The sequence below is a fragment of the Hypomesus nipponensis genome, chromosome 2, assembly GCF_054491055.1.
Source record: "Hypomesus nipponensis isolate SF chromosome 2, ASM5449105v1, whole genome shotgun sequence".
Lineage (NCBI taxonomy): Eukaryota > Metazoa > Chordata > Actinopteri > Osmeriformes > Osmeridae > Hypomesus > Hypomesus nipponensis.
In genome coordinates, this window is record NC_140362.1 from 1010635 (window position 1) to 1027443 (window position 16809).

General features: G+C 49.6%; 1 protein-coding gene across 1 annotated transcript in view; it reads right to left on the reverse strand.

The window, feature by feature from the left end:
- Window positions 1-16809, reverse strand: part of LOC146300319 (mannosyl-oligosaccharide 1,2-alpha-mannosidase IA) — a 115058-nt gene that overhangs the window by 37679 nt on the left and 60570 nt on the right. The window contains exon 3 of the mRNA XM_084702184.1: window positions 6799-6914. Coding sequence (XP_084558310.1) covers window positions 6799-6914 — 116 coding nt within the window. The remainder of the gene's footprint in view (window positions 1-6798; window positions 6915-16809) is intronic.

Below are 16809 nucleotides of genomic sequence, written 5' to 3' on the forward strand. Positions count from 1 at the left end.
GCGATCAGGGAGAACAAAGACTCCAATCCGCTAATCTACTGCCAAATCTAATCTGACAGCTGCTAGGCAGAGATCAAGGGACTGTCCTCCCAGATCCGACTGTTCCAATCCTCTGTCACCTCCAGGATGGTCATCTGCACACTCTGACATCTCTCTCCAGAGCTCTGCTGTTTGAACAGTCTGGCTGGAGGAGAGAGCAGCCCTGGGAGACCTCTAGTAGGAGAGACCTCTAGTAGGAGAGACCTCTAGAAGGAGACCTCTAGTAGGAGACCTCTAGTAGGAGACCTCTAGTAGGAGAGACCTCTAGTAGGAGAGACCTCTAGTAGGAGACCTCTAGTAGGAGAGACCTCTAGTAGGAGAGACTTCTAGTAGGAGACCTCTAGTAGGAGAGACCTCTAGTAGGAGAGACCTCTAGTAGGAGAAACCTCTAGTAGGAGACCTCTAGTAGGAGAGACCTCTAGTAGGAGACCTCTAGTAGGAGAGACCTCTAGTAGGAGAGACCTCTAGTAGGAGACCTCTAGTAGGAGAGACCTCTAGTAGGAGAGACCTCTAGTAGGAGAAACCTCTAGTAGGAGACCTCTAGTAGGAGAGACCTCTAGTAGGAGACCTCTAGTAGGAGAAACCTCTAGTAGAAGACCTCTAGTAGGAGACCTCTAGTAGGAGAGACCTCTAGTAGGAGACCTCTAGTAGGAGACCTCTAGTAGGAGAGACCTCTAGTAGGAGACCTCTAGTAGGAGACCTCTAGTAGGAGAGACCTCTAGTAGGAGACCTCTAGTAGGAGACCTCTAGTAGGAGAGACCTCTAGTAGGAGACCTCTAGTAGGAGACCTCTAGTAGGAGAGACCTCTAGTAGGAGAGACCTCTAGTAGGAGACCTCTAGTAGGAGAGACCTCTAGTAGGAGACCTCTAGTAGGAGACCTCTAGTAGGAGACCTCTAGTAGGAGAGACCTCTAGTAGGAGACCTCTAGTAGGAGACCTCTAGTAGGAGAGACCTCTAGTAGGAGAGACCTCTAGTAGGAGCCTCTTCCCAGTCTCATGGCTATAGGAGAGAGGAGCATATTGCTCTTCTAGATCTCTCTCTCCCAGAACACACACTCCTATCTGATCTCTCTCTCCTAGAACACACACTCCTCTCTGATCTCTCTCTCCCAGAACACACACTCCTCTCTCCAGAGACTCCAGGCAGCTCCCCTACTCTCCCCTCATTTATCTCTCTGCTGCAGTCTATCCTTCATCTGGGATTCAGCCCTGGGGGGTTCAGCGTGTGTTAGCATGTGTGAGCATGCGTTAGCGTGTGTTAGCATGTGTGAGCATGCGTTAGCGTGTGTTAGCATGTGTGAGCATGCGTTAGCGTGTGTTAGCATGTGTGAGCATGCGTTAGCGTGTGTTAGCATGTGTGAGCATGCGTTAGCGTGTGTTAGCATGTGTGAGCATGCGTTAGCGTGTGTTAGCATGTGTGAGCATGTGTTAGCGTGTGTTAGCATGTGGGGGGCTCTGCCCATCTCAAGGGTTAGATGGAGCATTTCTCCAAGGTTTGCCCCTTTAGGTCCTAACAAGGTCCACTCTTCCAGGACTCTGGAAGCATCCGAGCATCAATCACGCTTCGTGGGCTGGGTTGGGATTTCCACTCTTCACCTAACAACCATTCCAAAAGTACTATTGTACTGTAGGCTTTTCATACCGTTTCTCGGTACCATATTGCCACCTTGAAACAGTTGCAAAAAAAATTACTGTTGGTAAAATGATCAGCTGTTACCAACTTGAATTCATCAGCAGTGAAATAAGTCAACACTGTAAAACTGAAGTACAAAGGTGGCAATAACGTCATTCATGACCCCATCTAGACCTCTTGACCTCTCCTCTCTCGTGGCAAAGGGGCTCGGCCTGCTTTCACCCCTGCTCTCTTCTCCTCCCCTCTCCTCTCCTCTCCCCTCATCCTCCTTTCCCCTCATCCTCTCCCCTCATCCTCTCCATCTCTCCTCCCCTCCCCTCTCCTCCCCTCTCCATCCCATCCCCCTCACCCCCCAGGCAGGCATAACATGCCCCAGCAGAGCTGAACAGAGATCCTCTCCACACGACCCCCAAGGCACCACTGAAGTCTCCCTTCAGACGTCTTAACACAACTACATCTCTAGATGTGCTAATTACCCAGACGCTGCTGCTCACTGTGTCTCTGGTGTGTGTGTGTTAATGGCAGAGCAGAAGCAGGGGGCGGAAGATGTCTCACAGCACAAACACCCTGGAAAGCCCTGGAACAGAGCTGCTCAAAGCAAGCTCACACACTTAGCCCAGGTTTCATATAGAGTTTACAAAGGGACTGCAGGTTACAGCTACGCTGTGATCACTGAGAGAGAGAGAGAGAGAGAGAGAGAGAGAGAGAGAGAGAGAGAGAGAGAGAGAGAGAGAGAGAGAGAGAGAGAGAGAGAGAGAGAGAGAGAGAGAGAGAGAGAGAGAGAGAGAGAGATCTCTCATCAGTACCTGGTAAGACCTCAGGAAAGGGAAGGAGAAGAGAAGAGAGGAGAGTTAAATGAGCAGATGAGTTCATCACCTGGGAATGAAACCAAACCTGGAAGAGTGGTGGGGTAGTGATGGGGGGGGAGGGGGAGGGGGTGGTGATGGGGTGGTGGAGGAGTGATGGAGAGGTTGGGGTAGTGATGGTGGTGCTGCTACACCTGCCACACGAGTGACAGCTCATCCTAACAGCATCACCACAGACGGAGGTCAGTGTCCAGCCTGGAGGACAGGGCCAGGACACAGCCTGGAGGACAGGGTCAGGACAGGAGGCTGGAGGACAGGGCCAGGACACAGCCTGGAGGACAGGGTCAGGACAGGAGGCTGGAGGACAGGGCCAGGACACAGCCTGGAGGACAGGGTCAGGACACAGCCTGGAGGACAGGGTCAGGACACAGCCTGGAGGACAGGGTCAGGACAGGAGGCTGGAGGACAGGGTCAGGACAGGAGGCTGGAGGACAGGGCCAGGACACAGCCTGGAGGACAGGGTCAGGACACAGCCTGGAGGACAGGGCCAGGACACAGCCTGGAGGACAGGGTCAGGACAGGAGGCTGGAGGACAGGGTCAGGACACAGCCTGGAGGACAGGGTCAGGACAGGAGGCTGGAGGACAGGGCCAGGACAGGAGGCTGGAGGACAGGGCCAGGACACAGCCTGGAGGACAGGGTCAGGACACAGCCTGGAGGACAGGGCCAGGACACAGCCTGGAGGACAGGGTCAGGACAGGAGGCTGGAGGACAGGGTCAGGACAGGAGGCTGGAGGACAGGGCCAGGACACAGCCTGGAGGACAGGGTCAGGACACAGCCTGGAGGACAGGGCCAGGACACAGCCTGGAGGACAGGGTCAGGACAGGAGGCTGGAGGACAGGGTCAGGACACAGCCTGGAGGACAGGGTCAGGACAGGAGGCTGGAGGACAGGGCCAGGACAGGAGGCTGGAGGACAGGGCCAGGACACAGCCTGGAGGACAGGGTCAGGACACAGCCTGGAGGACAGGGTCAGGACACAGCCTGGAGGACAGGGTCAGGACAGGAGGCTGGAGGACAGGGCCAGGACACAGCCTGGAGGACAGGGTCAGGACAGGAGGCTGGAGGACAGGGTCAGGACAGGAGGCTGGAGGACAGGGTCAGGACACAGCCTGGAGGACAGGGTCAGGACACAGCCTGGAGGACAGGGTCAGGACACAGCCTGGAGGACAGGGTCAGGACAGGAGGCTGGAGGACAGGGTCAGGACAGGAGGCTGGAGGACAGGGTCAGGACAGGAGGCTGGAGGACAGGGTCAGGACACAGCCTGGAGGACAGGGTCAGGACACAGCCTGGAGGACAGGGTCAGGACAGGAGGCTGGAGGACAGGGTCAGGACAGGAGGCTGGAGGACAGGGTCAGTACAGGAGGCTGGAGGACAGGGCCAGGACAGGAGGCTGGCCAGGGAAGCTAGCATGGCAGACAAGAGGCACCCTGGCTGTCCCCCCATCATCACCCTGCCTGGCCGAAGAGGAGAGAAAGTCTATTATCACAGAAGGACTCAATAAAAAGGTAATAGCCTCTGCCTTTCCATCTCACTGTGTCTCTCTTCATCGCTCTCTCCCTCTTTCTCTTTCTCTCCCTCTTTCAGTTTAGAATGCTTTACTGGCATGACAGTTTGGGTTGAGCAGTATTGCCAAAGCAGTCCATTTTGAAAGGACATTTTAACATATATATCATAACATTTAACAAGGAGTCTAACAATAATAATATGGCAAAATAACAGTAGCATAGTAAGTTTAACAGTAACACATAACTGCATGTTAATATACAGAAATATTTTAACAGTTGTACAGGGTTGGTTCACTGTCCCTCAGGTTGTGACATTGAGAGATTTCTAGTGGCAAGGCTTGCAGTCGGCCCTTCGCCCAGAGATATCCTTAATTTCTCGTTTATATCAAGCTCTGTGTAGTTTTCAATTAACTGGTTATATTTTTCCAGATATTGATCTTTTATACTTTTATATTTGTAACATTCAAGTAGGAATGTATTTGCTGGCACAGGGGGCTCCTCTCAGGGTTACCTTCATGGACTGCAAGGGCTTTAGACTGGAGGGTTTCCTCAGGACTGGATTTTAAATTGGTGTCAAATTTTAATGATCTTTTCTGGATTTTTAATGTTAAAGGGAATTGGCCTAATTCTGCACGACATGTGTTTGTGGGAGTTTTCCTTTGGATATTTAATATATTTCGACAGAAGTCAGCATGTAGAGTCTCTATTGGGTGCGTTTCCCAATTGGTGAAGTCTAGATGGCTGAGTGGGCCCCATATCTCACTTCCGTAGAGAGCAATAGGCTTGATGAAGCTGTCGAATATTTTACACCAAATATTAATTGGGATGGTTATGTTATAAAATCTTTGTTTTATTGCATAGATGGCTCTACGAGCTTTTTCTTTAAGTCCATTTATTGCCAAGCGGAAGCTACCAGAGGCTGTCATTTGTAGGCCTAGGTATGTATAACACATTGTGTGTTCTATAGTTTTGTTTCCCAGTATGAATATGTGCTTCTTTTCCTTTGGGCATTTGGGCTTTTTTGTACAACCATGATTTGGTCTTTTTTGTATTGACTTCCATGGCCCAATTTTGGTAGTATTCTTCCAGTAGAACCAGTTGCTGTTGTAGTCCTTCTTTTGTGGGTGACATCAGAACCAGATCATCAGCGTAGAACAGGGATTTGATGTCATGTCATGGAGAGGGAGGCCAGGTGCAGTTGATTGTTCAAGGGTCTCTGCTAGTTGATTGATAAAGATGTTAAATAGAGTGGGGCTTAAGTTACAACCCTGGCGGACACCCCTCTTTGGAGAGAAAAAAACTGTGTGTTGATTTCCAATTTTAATACTGCATTTGTAGCCTGAGTACATAGATTTGATTATGTCAAATGTCTTCCCTCCAATGCCACATTGGAGGAGTCTGTAGTAAAGTCCTTCATGCCAGATGGAATCAAAGGCTTTTCTAAAGTCCACAAAACAGGTAAAGATTTTGCAATTTTTTGTTTGGTGTACATTTTTTTCAATTAGTGTATGTACGGTGTAAATGTGGTCTGTGGTGCAATATTTTGGAAGGAATCCAATTAGATTTTTGCTGAGTGTACTGTGTTCATTAAGAAGGTTTAGGATTCTGTTGTTTAAGATGCTACAGAATAACTTCCCCAGATTACTGCTCACACAGATACCTCTGTCGTTGTTGGGGTCATATTTGTCTCCACTCTTGTAAATAGGTGTTATTATATTATTATTACTTTCTCCCTCTCCCTCTCTCTCAGAGAGAAAGACACAGAGAGAGCGGAGAGAATCATCTTAGACTAACACAGAGCAGAGTGGATGGACAAAAGGCCAAACAGGAAGTGTTTAATTCACTCTGGAATGTTCCTTTCTGGCGGTGCGTCTATGTGGAGATGGGAGAGTTGTCCAGGCTGCCCTGAGATCCCTGCTGATTACATCATCACACTACACAGAACTGTCCTCTCATGGAAGCATGTTCCTCCTCATGTTCCTCCTCCTCCTCATGTTCCTCCTCCTCATGTTCCTCCTCATGTTCTTCCTCCTCATGTTCCTCCTCCTCCTCCTCATGTTCCTCCTCCTCCTCATGTTCCTCCTCCTCGTGTTCCTCCTCCTCGTGTTCCTCCTCCTCATGTTCCTCCTCCTCATGTTCCTCCTCCTCCTCGTGTTCCTCCTCCTCCTCATGTTCCTCCTCCTTCTCGTGTTCCTCCTCCTCCTCATGTTCCTCCTCCTCCTCGTGTTCCTCCTCCTCCTCATGTTCCTCCTCCTCCTCGTGTTCCACCTCCTCCTCCTCATGCTCCTCCTCCTCCTCCTCATGTTCCTCCTCCTCCTCGTGTTCCTCCTCCTCATGTTCCTCCTTCTCCTCATGTCTGCTCCTCCTACAGACAGACCCCGGAGCAGCTAAAAATCATCTCAGAGGTTGAGCGTGGTTTAGAGTTGAGGGCAGCTGTAGACAGCTGCTGACCCCGCCTGCCCGTCCCCACGCAGCCGGAAGGATGAACCAATCCTACACATACCTAGGGAGGGCCACAGGCCAGGCCCGACCCTGTCACCAGACATGACTGACAGGCCGTGGGACGAATGAGATGGCAGAGGAGCAGGTCTATCAGTCAGAGCAGGGGCAGCTCTTGGTAGAGCTGGTAGGTGATTGGTCTTCAGACATGATTGACAGGTTAACTGTGTACTGTGGGCTGGAGTTTGGGGGGTTTACAGAGTGGGAAGCTGGCCGTTAGTGGTGATTGACAGGTGTGGTGTGGTGAGGGCTTACCGAGCTGAGGTCCAGGCTGGAGCGGACCCAGTCTCTGGCATCAGCGTACTCCTCCAGCAGGCCCATGATGAACAGAGTGTCCAGAGAATCCACGATGGACGCTCCCCTCAGACCACCTGGAACACACAGCAGGGGTCAGCTTCAACACACACACACACACATACTCACACACCCCTACACGAGTACAGACACTCTCACACACCTGCATCCACACACAAGCACACACACACTCACACAAACAGATACACACAAACCTGCATCTGATGCAAGACTACAGCAACTTGATGCATGAAAGACTGTGATTATGATCAGGAACTGGTTTGAAGCTTGCCAAATATGCTAATGAGAATCATACCTTTGGGCAACAACACACTCTGGGACCAATATGCTAAAAACCCAGGAGGAGAGGAGAGAGAGAGAGGGAGGGAGGGAAGAGGGGAGAGGAGAGAGATAGGTGATAGGAGAGGAGGAGGAGAAAGAGAGGGGATAGAGACAGGTCATATGAGAGAGGAGGGTGAAATGAAGATGAGAGGGAGGAGGGAGAGGGAGAAGAGGGGAGGAGAGAGGAGGGAGAGGGAGATATGATGATATGATGTGATGGTGAGAGGAGGGATGAGAGAGGAGGCTTCCTGCCAGGCTGTGCTCTACCATGAGAGGCAAGAGAGAGGGCCACCATCCCATCTGACCCCTGACCTCGTAGCACATGCAGGTCAGCTGACCAGCAGAAAGGCATGGCTGCCAGACTGGAGATTGGAGCCATATGGCGTTCCAGTGGCCTTCTGCCCCCACAGCTCCACTCATACATAACACAACAGCTCTGCATGTTAGAGGTCTCCTACTACAGTTTATCTGTCTAGGAACAGCCCCCTCCCAGAGCTCTAGCAGACCACACTGTCCCCACTGTCTCTCATGTCTCCAAGTACAGCCACTCACCCCCCTCCACACACACACACAACTCATACCATCCCACCCCAGCAATACAAGGGTGCTAAACTGGCCTGGACAGAGAGAGAGGTGGAGAGAGAGATGAGAGAGAGGTGGAGAGAGAGGAAGGGTACTGAACAAAAAGAGAGAGGGAGAGGGATAGGGAGAGGGAGAGGGGCATGGTCAACCTGCAGCCAAACACATGTAGTTCTGTACAGGATCCATGTGGTGGGCTGGGAAGTGATCAGCAACAAGACACAGACACCAAGTCAGAGAGTCAGAGAGACAGAGAGTCAGAGAGTCAGAGACACAGAGAGTCAGAGAGTCAGAGACACAGAGAGTCAGAGAGTCAGAGTCTCAGAGAGACAGTCAGAGAGTCAGAGAGTCAGAGACGTAGAGAGTCAGAGAGTCAGAGAGTCAGAGACACAGAGAGTCAGAGAGTCAGAGACACAGAGAGTCAGAGACACAGAGAGTCAGAGTCTCAGAGAGACAGTCAGAGAGTCAGAGAGTCAGAGACGTAGAGAGTCAGAGACACAGAGAGTCAGAGAGTCAGAGACACAGAGAGTCAGAGAGTCAGAGTCTCAGAGACACAGAGAGTCAGAGAGTCAGAGACACAGAGAGTCAGAGAGACAGTCAGAGAGTCAGAGAGTCAAAGACACAGAGAGTCAGAGAGACAGTCAGAGAGTCAGAGACGTAGAGAGTCAGAGAGTCAGAGACACAGAGAGTCAGAGACACAGAGAGTCAGAGAGTCAGAGAGTCAGAGAGTCAGAGAGTCAGAGTCTCAGAGAGTCAGAGAGACAGAAAGTCAGGTAACTCTTCAAACCCTCAAAGATTTCACTTAATGTATTCACTGGTTGTGCTCAAGCTCTTCTCTTTGTTTCTTTTTGCCCCCCTAAGGATCCGTCAATATTTGGACTACATAGAGAACGTCTGTGTCAAAGGTTTCGTCTTGGTAGAGTTGCTTGTATTTTAATTTACGTTCCGCTGCACGGTTTAGGTTGAAATTACGTTTTTGTGGAAAAAAGTACACGTTAGCAAAGACGCATGGATACAACGTGAATAGAGGTGCTGTTGCACAACAAGTATCGTATTGTGCCGTGGTGTACTAGCAGCATCATGCATTTAAGCAAATCAATACTTCCATGTACAGTAAGTAATGTCACATTATATCATGTATTTAAACTCAAGCTTGTGTGGTGCATTGCTGTCTTCAATGCCACAGCATAAACTTTATGTCAAAAGAAACTTTCTAATTTCTGGCGCTTTCAAACAATCACAAACAGCAGCTAGCTTGCTCGTAGCAAACTTCTTTTGAATTAGCCATTTCCCCCTAAATTAATGTCAAACTTATTTACGTTTTTGGGGGCATATTTTCAGTTAGCCAATGGTACTGTTTGAATTGCGATTCCATCTGAAATACTGCCGGTGACAACGTTGTTACAGTAGCTTGTTTTAAAGGGGGTTAATGAATTATTCAATATGAGTAGGCTAAATGCTGGAAAAAATGTCACTAGAAGAAAAAATTGAAAGGGGACGTACCCACCTGCGACCGACGCAAGCGAGCACACCCTTCAATTTCCCCAGAAATTGTACCCTCTCTAGTTTAGTTTGTTCTGCATCCAGTTCTACTGCTGGAGTCTGTTCTCACACGACACCCCCCCGATCAGTGCCCAAGGCTGTTGCCATGACGAACTAAGACAGAAAGGAGAAGGAAGGAAGGAACCCCGCATGGCCCATTGACCTATACAGTAGACACAGCGAGCCTGTTCATTAAAGATGGCGTCCCCATTCATTTCTATTCATGTCTTGTGCAGAACAGCGGCTCGCTTCGCTCCTAGCTCCGAGGCTCGTACCATAGAGTTATATCAGAGCCTGTTTACGGAGAGCCAGGCCACTCCCTATTAAGCCCCATTGTACCAAATGTGTCTGCAGTTCCACCAGAGTTCCACTGGGAGTGATCACGGTCGAGTGCAAAATGAATGGGAGTATATGGAGCTTAACGGCTAAATTGGTCTCTTTCACCTGATTGTCGTTGAGAAATCTCAAATTTGGCAAAAGTTGAATGAACGAGTACTTATATCCTTTTGATTTTTTACAGTGTAAGTCGTTGTTGACCATAACACGCTAGCATTCTGCTAACGAATGCTGATTGGTTAGTGAAGGACTGACTACGACCAGAGATCCCTCTTGATGGTATCCGAAGCAGAACCAGAATGTCAGAGCATTAGCAACATTAGTAACAACATTAGCAAGCCAAAACTCTTTCTAGCATGTGTATTGACAGGGAGAGCCTAACCTGTCAGCTGTGTTGTCGATGCCTCGAGAGAAAAGTGGAAGTAACCAGAGCTTGCCGTGAAGCAGTATCTCTAGCCGTACATTGTGTATCAGGACATTTTAAAAGGCTTTTTAGAATAGAGGCGACTTCTAAAAATCTAACACCCAGCAGTGTGTATTTTTTTTGCCTCTCTTTTGAATTCAGAATTCAAATTTCTAGACCAAAAATTATATCCTGATTTTGAGGGGTATAGCTCCATAGACATCCATTCATTTGGAAATGTAATACCATCAACATCCACCGGAGCCGTTGCCTCAAGCTGAGGAGTGGAGGTCTGGCATGGCCAATTAGAGAGGAGGATACGGGCAAGTGTAACCAGGGCGACGGAGAGAGGATTGTTCCTGGAGACCGCAGCGTGCGGAGCAGGAGGTGGGCTGAGGAGCAAGTCAGTCAGCCATCAGGCCTGGGCACAGCAGGGGGCCACACACTCTCACACACACACTCTCACTCACACACATTCACTCACACACACTCTCACACACAAACTACCAACCAATCAGACACGCACACACTGCCAACCAATCAGTGCAGGTTTGTGGGAATATGGAATCTTAAAGCACAACTACATGAGGGTTCTAATCTAGATTTGGACTGATGCAGTTCAGTGAAGCACAATAGAACTAATCTCATTAACATTCATGTTAACAAATACATGAATTAGACTGTTTAGCTACTCAGGTGATGTTGCATTATACATGTTTATGCGTGCGGTAAATGAGTGTGTGGATGAGTGTGTGTGCATGGGTGTGTGTGAAGAGGGTGCATATAAAGCTATATGTAAGGGTCATTTATCAAAGCTGTCAGCAGGCAGGCAGGAAGGCAGTGGAGGAGGAGGTGGGTAGGATGTGTTAGAGAGTCTGGATCCACATGATCAATCACTTCTATCACATCTGTGTGTGTGAGCCTCAACATCACTGGCCTTGCTCCCCGCGCACACACACACACACACACACACACACGCACACAAATATGTATGCACGCACACAGGCACACAGTCTAGAAATATTTTGGTTATCCACCTCAAGGATAAGTTCCACTCCAAAAAGTGATCTGAGCTGTGAACAGGTACGAACACACACATACGCACACTCTCACACACTCTCTCTCACACTCTCACACACACTCTCTCACACTCTCTCTCACTCTCTCTCACACTCTCTCAAACACTCTCACACACACACTCTCTCACACACACTCTCTGACACACACTCTCTGACACACACTCTCTCACACACACTCTCTGACACACACTCTCTGACACACACTCTCTCACACTCTCTCTCACTCTCTCACACATCTTTCATGGGGGCAGACGCAGTCATGCACAGCGTCAACAATGGGAAACATTTCTAACTGCAGTACAGCTGATGACTGTGAGCAGGTCAGCACAACTGGGCTGTTAGACTGACGAAGATCATGTTGGGTCAGCAGGTAATGTATGATATAGTAGTGCTAAAAGTTAACATAACATCTCTCTCTCTCTCTCTCTCTCTCTCTCTCTCTCTCTCTCTCTCTCTCTCTCTCTCTCTCTCTCTCTCTCTCTCTCTCTCTCTCTCTCTCTCTCTCTCTCTCTCTCTCTCTCTCTCTCTCTCTCTCTCTCTCTCTCTCTCTCTCTCTCTCTCTCTCTCTCTCTCTCTCTCTCTCTCTCTCTCTCTCTCTCTCTCTCTCTCTCTCTCTCTCTCTCTATATATATATATATATATTACACATAGTTATCATATGAAACATTGAGATGTGTATTAAGAAAAGCACGTAGGACTACAGAGAAAAGTTAGCCAGAGGCCCCAGAGGGAGTAGTGTTTCTCTGAAGAAACCACACCACATCACAAGTATACATTACCACCAGAGGTCACCTGCTCTGATCACCACCAGAGGTCACCTGCTCTGATCACCACCAGAGGTCACCTGCTCTGATCACCACCAGAGGTCACCTGCTCTGATCACCACCAGAGGTCACCTGCTCTGATCACCACCAGAGGTCACCTGCTCTGATCACCACCAGAGGTCACCTGCTCTGATCACCACCAGAGGTCACCTGCTCTGATCACCACCAGAGGTCACCTGCTCTGATCACCACCAGAGGTCACCTGCTCTGATCACCACCAGAGGTCACCTGCTCTGATCACCACTAGGTCCAGTAGAAGGTTTTCTGTGGTTAGTTGCAGGTGAATTAAACTTTGAGTGAAGTCAATGATGGAATGCTGTGACAAACCAAGGTGTAGTAAGTTAACCCTGAGTACAGTTCTAGAATGGAAATCCCTGACATATGCAACATCAGCAATCAGCATCAGCAGTAATGTAATGGTGTTGTTATTTCTAGAACAAAGATCCAATGGGAACTATGACCAATGATGATTTCAGGAATGTGTGCGAATGTGAGATAGGTTTGCAAAGGAGGGGATTAGAACATGTAAGTGAACAGAACACACAACTTGGGAGAGAGAGTTTGGCCACAGGACTGAAGCTATGTCCCGCCGCTTTGATCTGTAATTAAAGCTGCTATGTGTTTGAAACTGCTAAGAACTCTGTGTTATATCATCTGAAGAGCCAGGAGACAGAGAACTTGAACTTGGAATTAGACTAGAAACTGAACATGATATGAATCCACAACAAGACGTCGACAGACACTCATCTCAGCAGCCGTCTTGTCTCATTAACACCGCAGCTTTAAGACTGAACAGATGAGAACTAAAAGCGTAACAATGTTCTCAGTGAACCAGCCTCACATTGGGTTGTCAAGGTGATCCTGATCGACTCGGAGTGGCGTTAATTGCGGCGCCTTTGTGACCTCTGACTGCTTGACCCGTAAACTTGGTGTGGACGTTTAAGCAGCTCATTAGCCAGGAGAGAGGCGAGGTTAGAGGCTGTGGAGGGAAGCGAGGTTAGAGGCTGTGGAGGGAGGCGAGGTTAGAAGCTGTGGAGGGAGGTGAGGTTAGAGGCTGTGGAGGGAGGTGAGGTTAGAGGCTGTGGATGGAGGTGAGGTTAGAGGCTGAGGAGGGAGGTGAGGCTAGAGGCTGTGGAGGGAGGTGAGTTTAGAGGCTGTGGAGGGAGGTGAAGTTAGAGGCTGAGGAGGGAGGCGAGGTTAGATGCTGAGGAGGGAGGTGAGGTTAGAGGCTGTGGAGGGAGGTGAGGTTAGAGGCTGAGGAGGGAGGTGAAGTTAGAGGCTGTGGAGGGAGGTGAGGTTAGAGGCTGTGGAGGGAGGTGAGGTTAGAGGCTGTGGAAGGAGGTGAGGTTAGAGGCTGGGGAGGGAGGTGAAGTTAGAGGCTGTGGAGGGAGGTGAGGTTAGAGGCTGTGTGAGGACGTGGAGGGCTAGCCAGGGGTGAGACACTCCCCTGGAGGAGAGGGAGGAGGATGAGGAGAGAGAGAGGAGAGAAGGAAGGAGAGGATGAGGGAGGAAAGAGAGAGGAGACGGAGGAGAGAGAGGGAGGAGAGAGAGGGAGGAGAGAGAGGGGGGAGAGAGAGGGAGGAGAGGGAGGAGAGAAAGGGAGGAGAGGGAGGAAAGAGAGAGAGGAGAAGGACGAGAGAGATGGAGGAGAGAGGGAGGAGAGAGGGAGAGGAGAGAGATGTGTTGGGGGATGCACGTTAAATGAGAAGAAGACCACAGGCTGTCTTGGCCATCAATCAATGATGACTTTCTGCAGTGGGGGAAATCAATACTCGGGTTGGTGTTTCTGAAGGGACTGATGGACCGACTTGATGTGGACTGTTTTTAAACAACTAGTGGGGATGAATCTCGCCTGTAAATATGTTAACCTTCACCAATACTCCACCTCCCTCCTCATCCTCCCTCTCCTCATTTTCTCCAGCCAGACAAACTACAGCCTGTGTTTCCACAATCACATGATCTCTTCAGAATCTGAATCTGGTTGATTGCCAAGTAAGTTTACAGATACAAGGAATTTGTTTTGGTAGGTTAGTGCATAACCGTAAACATGGTAAGTAGAAATGCAAAAAAAGATAATATGAATACTTGTATGCTAAGGCATAATATAAAATACAAAATATTTAAAGTAAGATTAAAAAAACGAATTCTAATACATCATTTTATGAAATGTGTACAATATATAATAGCTAAAAGAAAAGCCATACAGTTATATATACAAGAAGATGTGCAGACAGGAACATTACTGATCAAGTCTTCTGCTCACACACTCTGGTAACCCTGTCACTCTGCTCTCACTCAGGACAGGGGACCTAACCCTGTCACTCTGCTGTCACTCAGACAGGGGACCTAACCCTAACCCTGTCACTCTGCTGTCACTCAGGACAGGGGACCTAACCCTGTCACTCTGCTCTCACTCAGACAGGGGACCTAACCCTAACCCTGTCACTCTGCTGTCACTCAGACAGGGGACCTAACCCTGTCACTCTGCTGTCACTCAGACAGGGGACCTAACCCTGTCACTCTGCTCTCACTCAGACAGGGGACCTAACCCTAACCCTGTCACTCTGCTGTCACTCAGACAGGGGACCTAACCCTGTCACTCTGCTGTCACTCAGACAGGGGACCTAACCCTAACCCTGTCACTCTGCTGTCACTCAGACAGGGGACCTAACCCTAACCCTGTCACTCTGCTCTCACTCAGACAGGGGACCTAACCCTGTCACTCTGCTCTCACTCAGACAGGGGACCTAACCCTGTCACTCTGCTCTCACTCAGACAGGGGACCTAACCCTAACCCTGTCACTCTAATCTCACTCAGGACAGGGGACCTAACCCTAACCCTGTCACTCTGCTCTCACTCAGACAGGGGACCTAACCCTGTCACTCTGCTCTCACTCAGACAGGGGACCTAACCCTGTCACTCTGCTCTCACTCAGACAGGGGACCTAACCCTGTCACTCTGCTCTCACTCAGACAGGGGACCTAACCCTAACCCTGTCACTCTAATCTCACTCAGGACAGGGGACCTAACCCTAACCCTGTCACTCTGCTGTCACTCAGACAGGGGGCCTAACCCTGTCACTCTAGTCTCACTCAATCTAAAATGTGATTTACTGTACACAGAAAAGTGCTTAAAAGGCTGTCTGTGTTTAAGTCTAATAGATTATGTCCCGAGAGGAATGTTTACTGACTCATCAGACTGAGGAAGAGAGAGTGTGTGACAGAGAGAGAGAGAGAGAGAGAGAGAGAGAGAGAGAGAGGGAGGGGTGGAGGGAGAGACAGGGGGATGGAGGGAGAGAGAGAGAGAGAGAGAGAGAGAGAGAGAGAGAGAGAGAGAGAGAGAGAGAGAGAGAGAGAGAGAGAGAGAGGGAGGGATGGAGGGAGAGACAGGGGATGGAGGGAGAGAGAGTGTGAGAGAGGGAGATGGATGAAGAGAGACAGATTGAGGGAGAGAGAGGGAGAGAGATAGTGTGAGGGAGAGAGAGATAAAAAGAGAGATAGAATGCGACAGAGTAGGAGAAAGAAGGAGGGTGATAGAGAGATAGAAAAACGGAAGGACAGCAATGGAGAGAGATAGACTGAGAGAAGGTGTAGAGAGATGGAGAGAACTGTCCATTAGCCATGAGCAAGATCCAGAGGGAGAGATGGACAGAGGGAGAGACAGGGGATGGAGGGAGAGAGAGTGTGAGAGAGGGAGAGAAGGGGTGTAGGGAGAGAGTGAGGGAGGGAGGGAGAGAGGGAGAGAGAGAGAGAGAGAGAGAGAGAGAGAGAGAGAGAGAGAGAGAGAGAGAGAGAGAGAGAGAGCGAGAGAGAGAGAGAGCGAGAGGTAGAGAGAGAGAGAGTTATGGAGGGAAGGAAGAAGAGAAGGGGGGAGGGAGGGGTAGAAGGAGGGACGCTCCAGTGGTCACACACCAAACAGCAAACGCTAGATCCTGTTTCTTCACATTTCTGTTGGAAACCAAACAATGAATACAGCCTTGGAGGGAAATTCGAAAACTGCATCTCGGAGGAAATATGATAAAACATTTAAGCCTGAAGAGGGAAGTGGGTCAGATGCTGAACACACGGGGGCCAATCAGAGAGCCTGCGGGGGAATTTAGGCCACACCCCCGCCTGGGGGAAGGAAGTCAGCGCGTGTCATTGCTGTCTCCCCCACCAGGCACGGCCAGCAGCCAATCACAGCTTCTCATTTGCATCCTCTCCACACTCATTAATATCTGGATGCAGGAGGTTGGTGGCACACACACACACACACACACACTGTTATCCCCAGTAAATGTACTCTGCTCTGCCTGGGATCCAGATGGTAATTGAAGATTAATTCATGTTTATTTTGAGGAGTCTGAGCAAGGATAGAAAGACAGATAAACTTGCAGCAGTGTTTGCACACACACACATACTATTTACAGACACACACTCTACACATACACCATCATGTACTCATGCAGTGAACACACATGCACAGACGCATCCACACCTTACCACTGAGCTACACCCATCCCCATGCTCTACCACTGAGCTATACCCATCCCCATGTTCTACCACTGAGCTATACCCATCCCCATGCTCTACCACTGAGCTATCCCCATGCTCTACCACTGAGCTATACCCATCTCCATGTTCTACCACTGAGCTATACCCATCCCCATGCTCTACCACTGAGCTATACCCATCCCCATGGTCTACCACTGAGCTATACCCATCCCCATGTTCTACCACTGAGCTATACCCATCCCCATGTTCTACCACTGAGCTATACCCATCCCCATGCTCTACCACTGAGCTATACCCATCCCCATGTTCTACCACTGAGCTATACCCATCCCCATGTTCTACCACTGAGCTATACCCATCCCCATGCTCTACC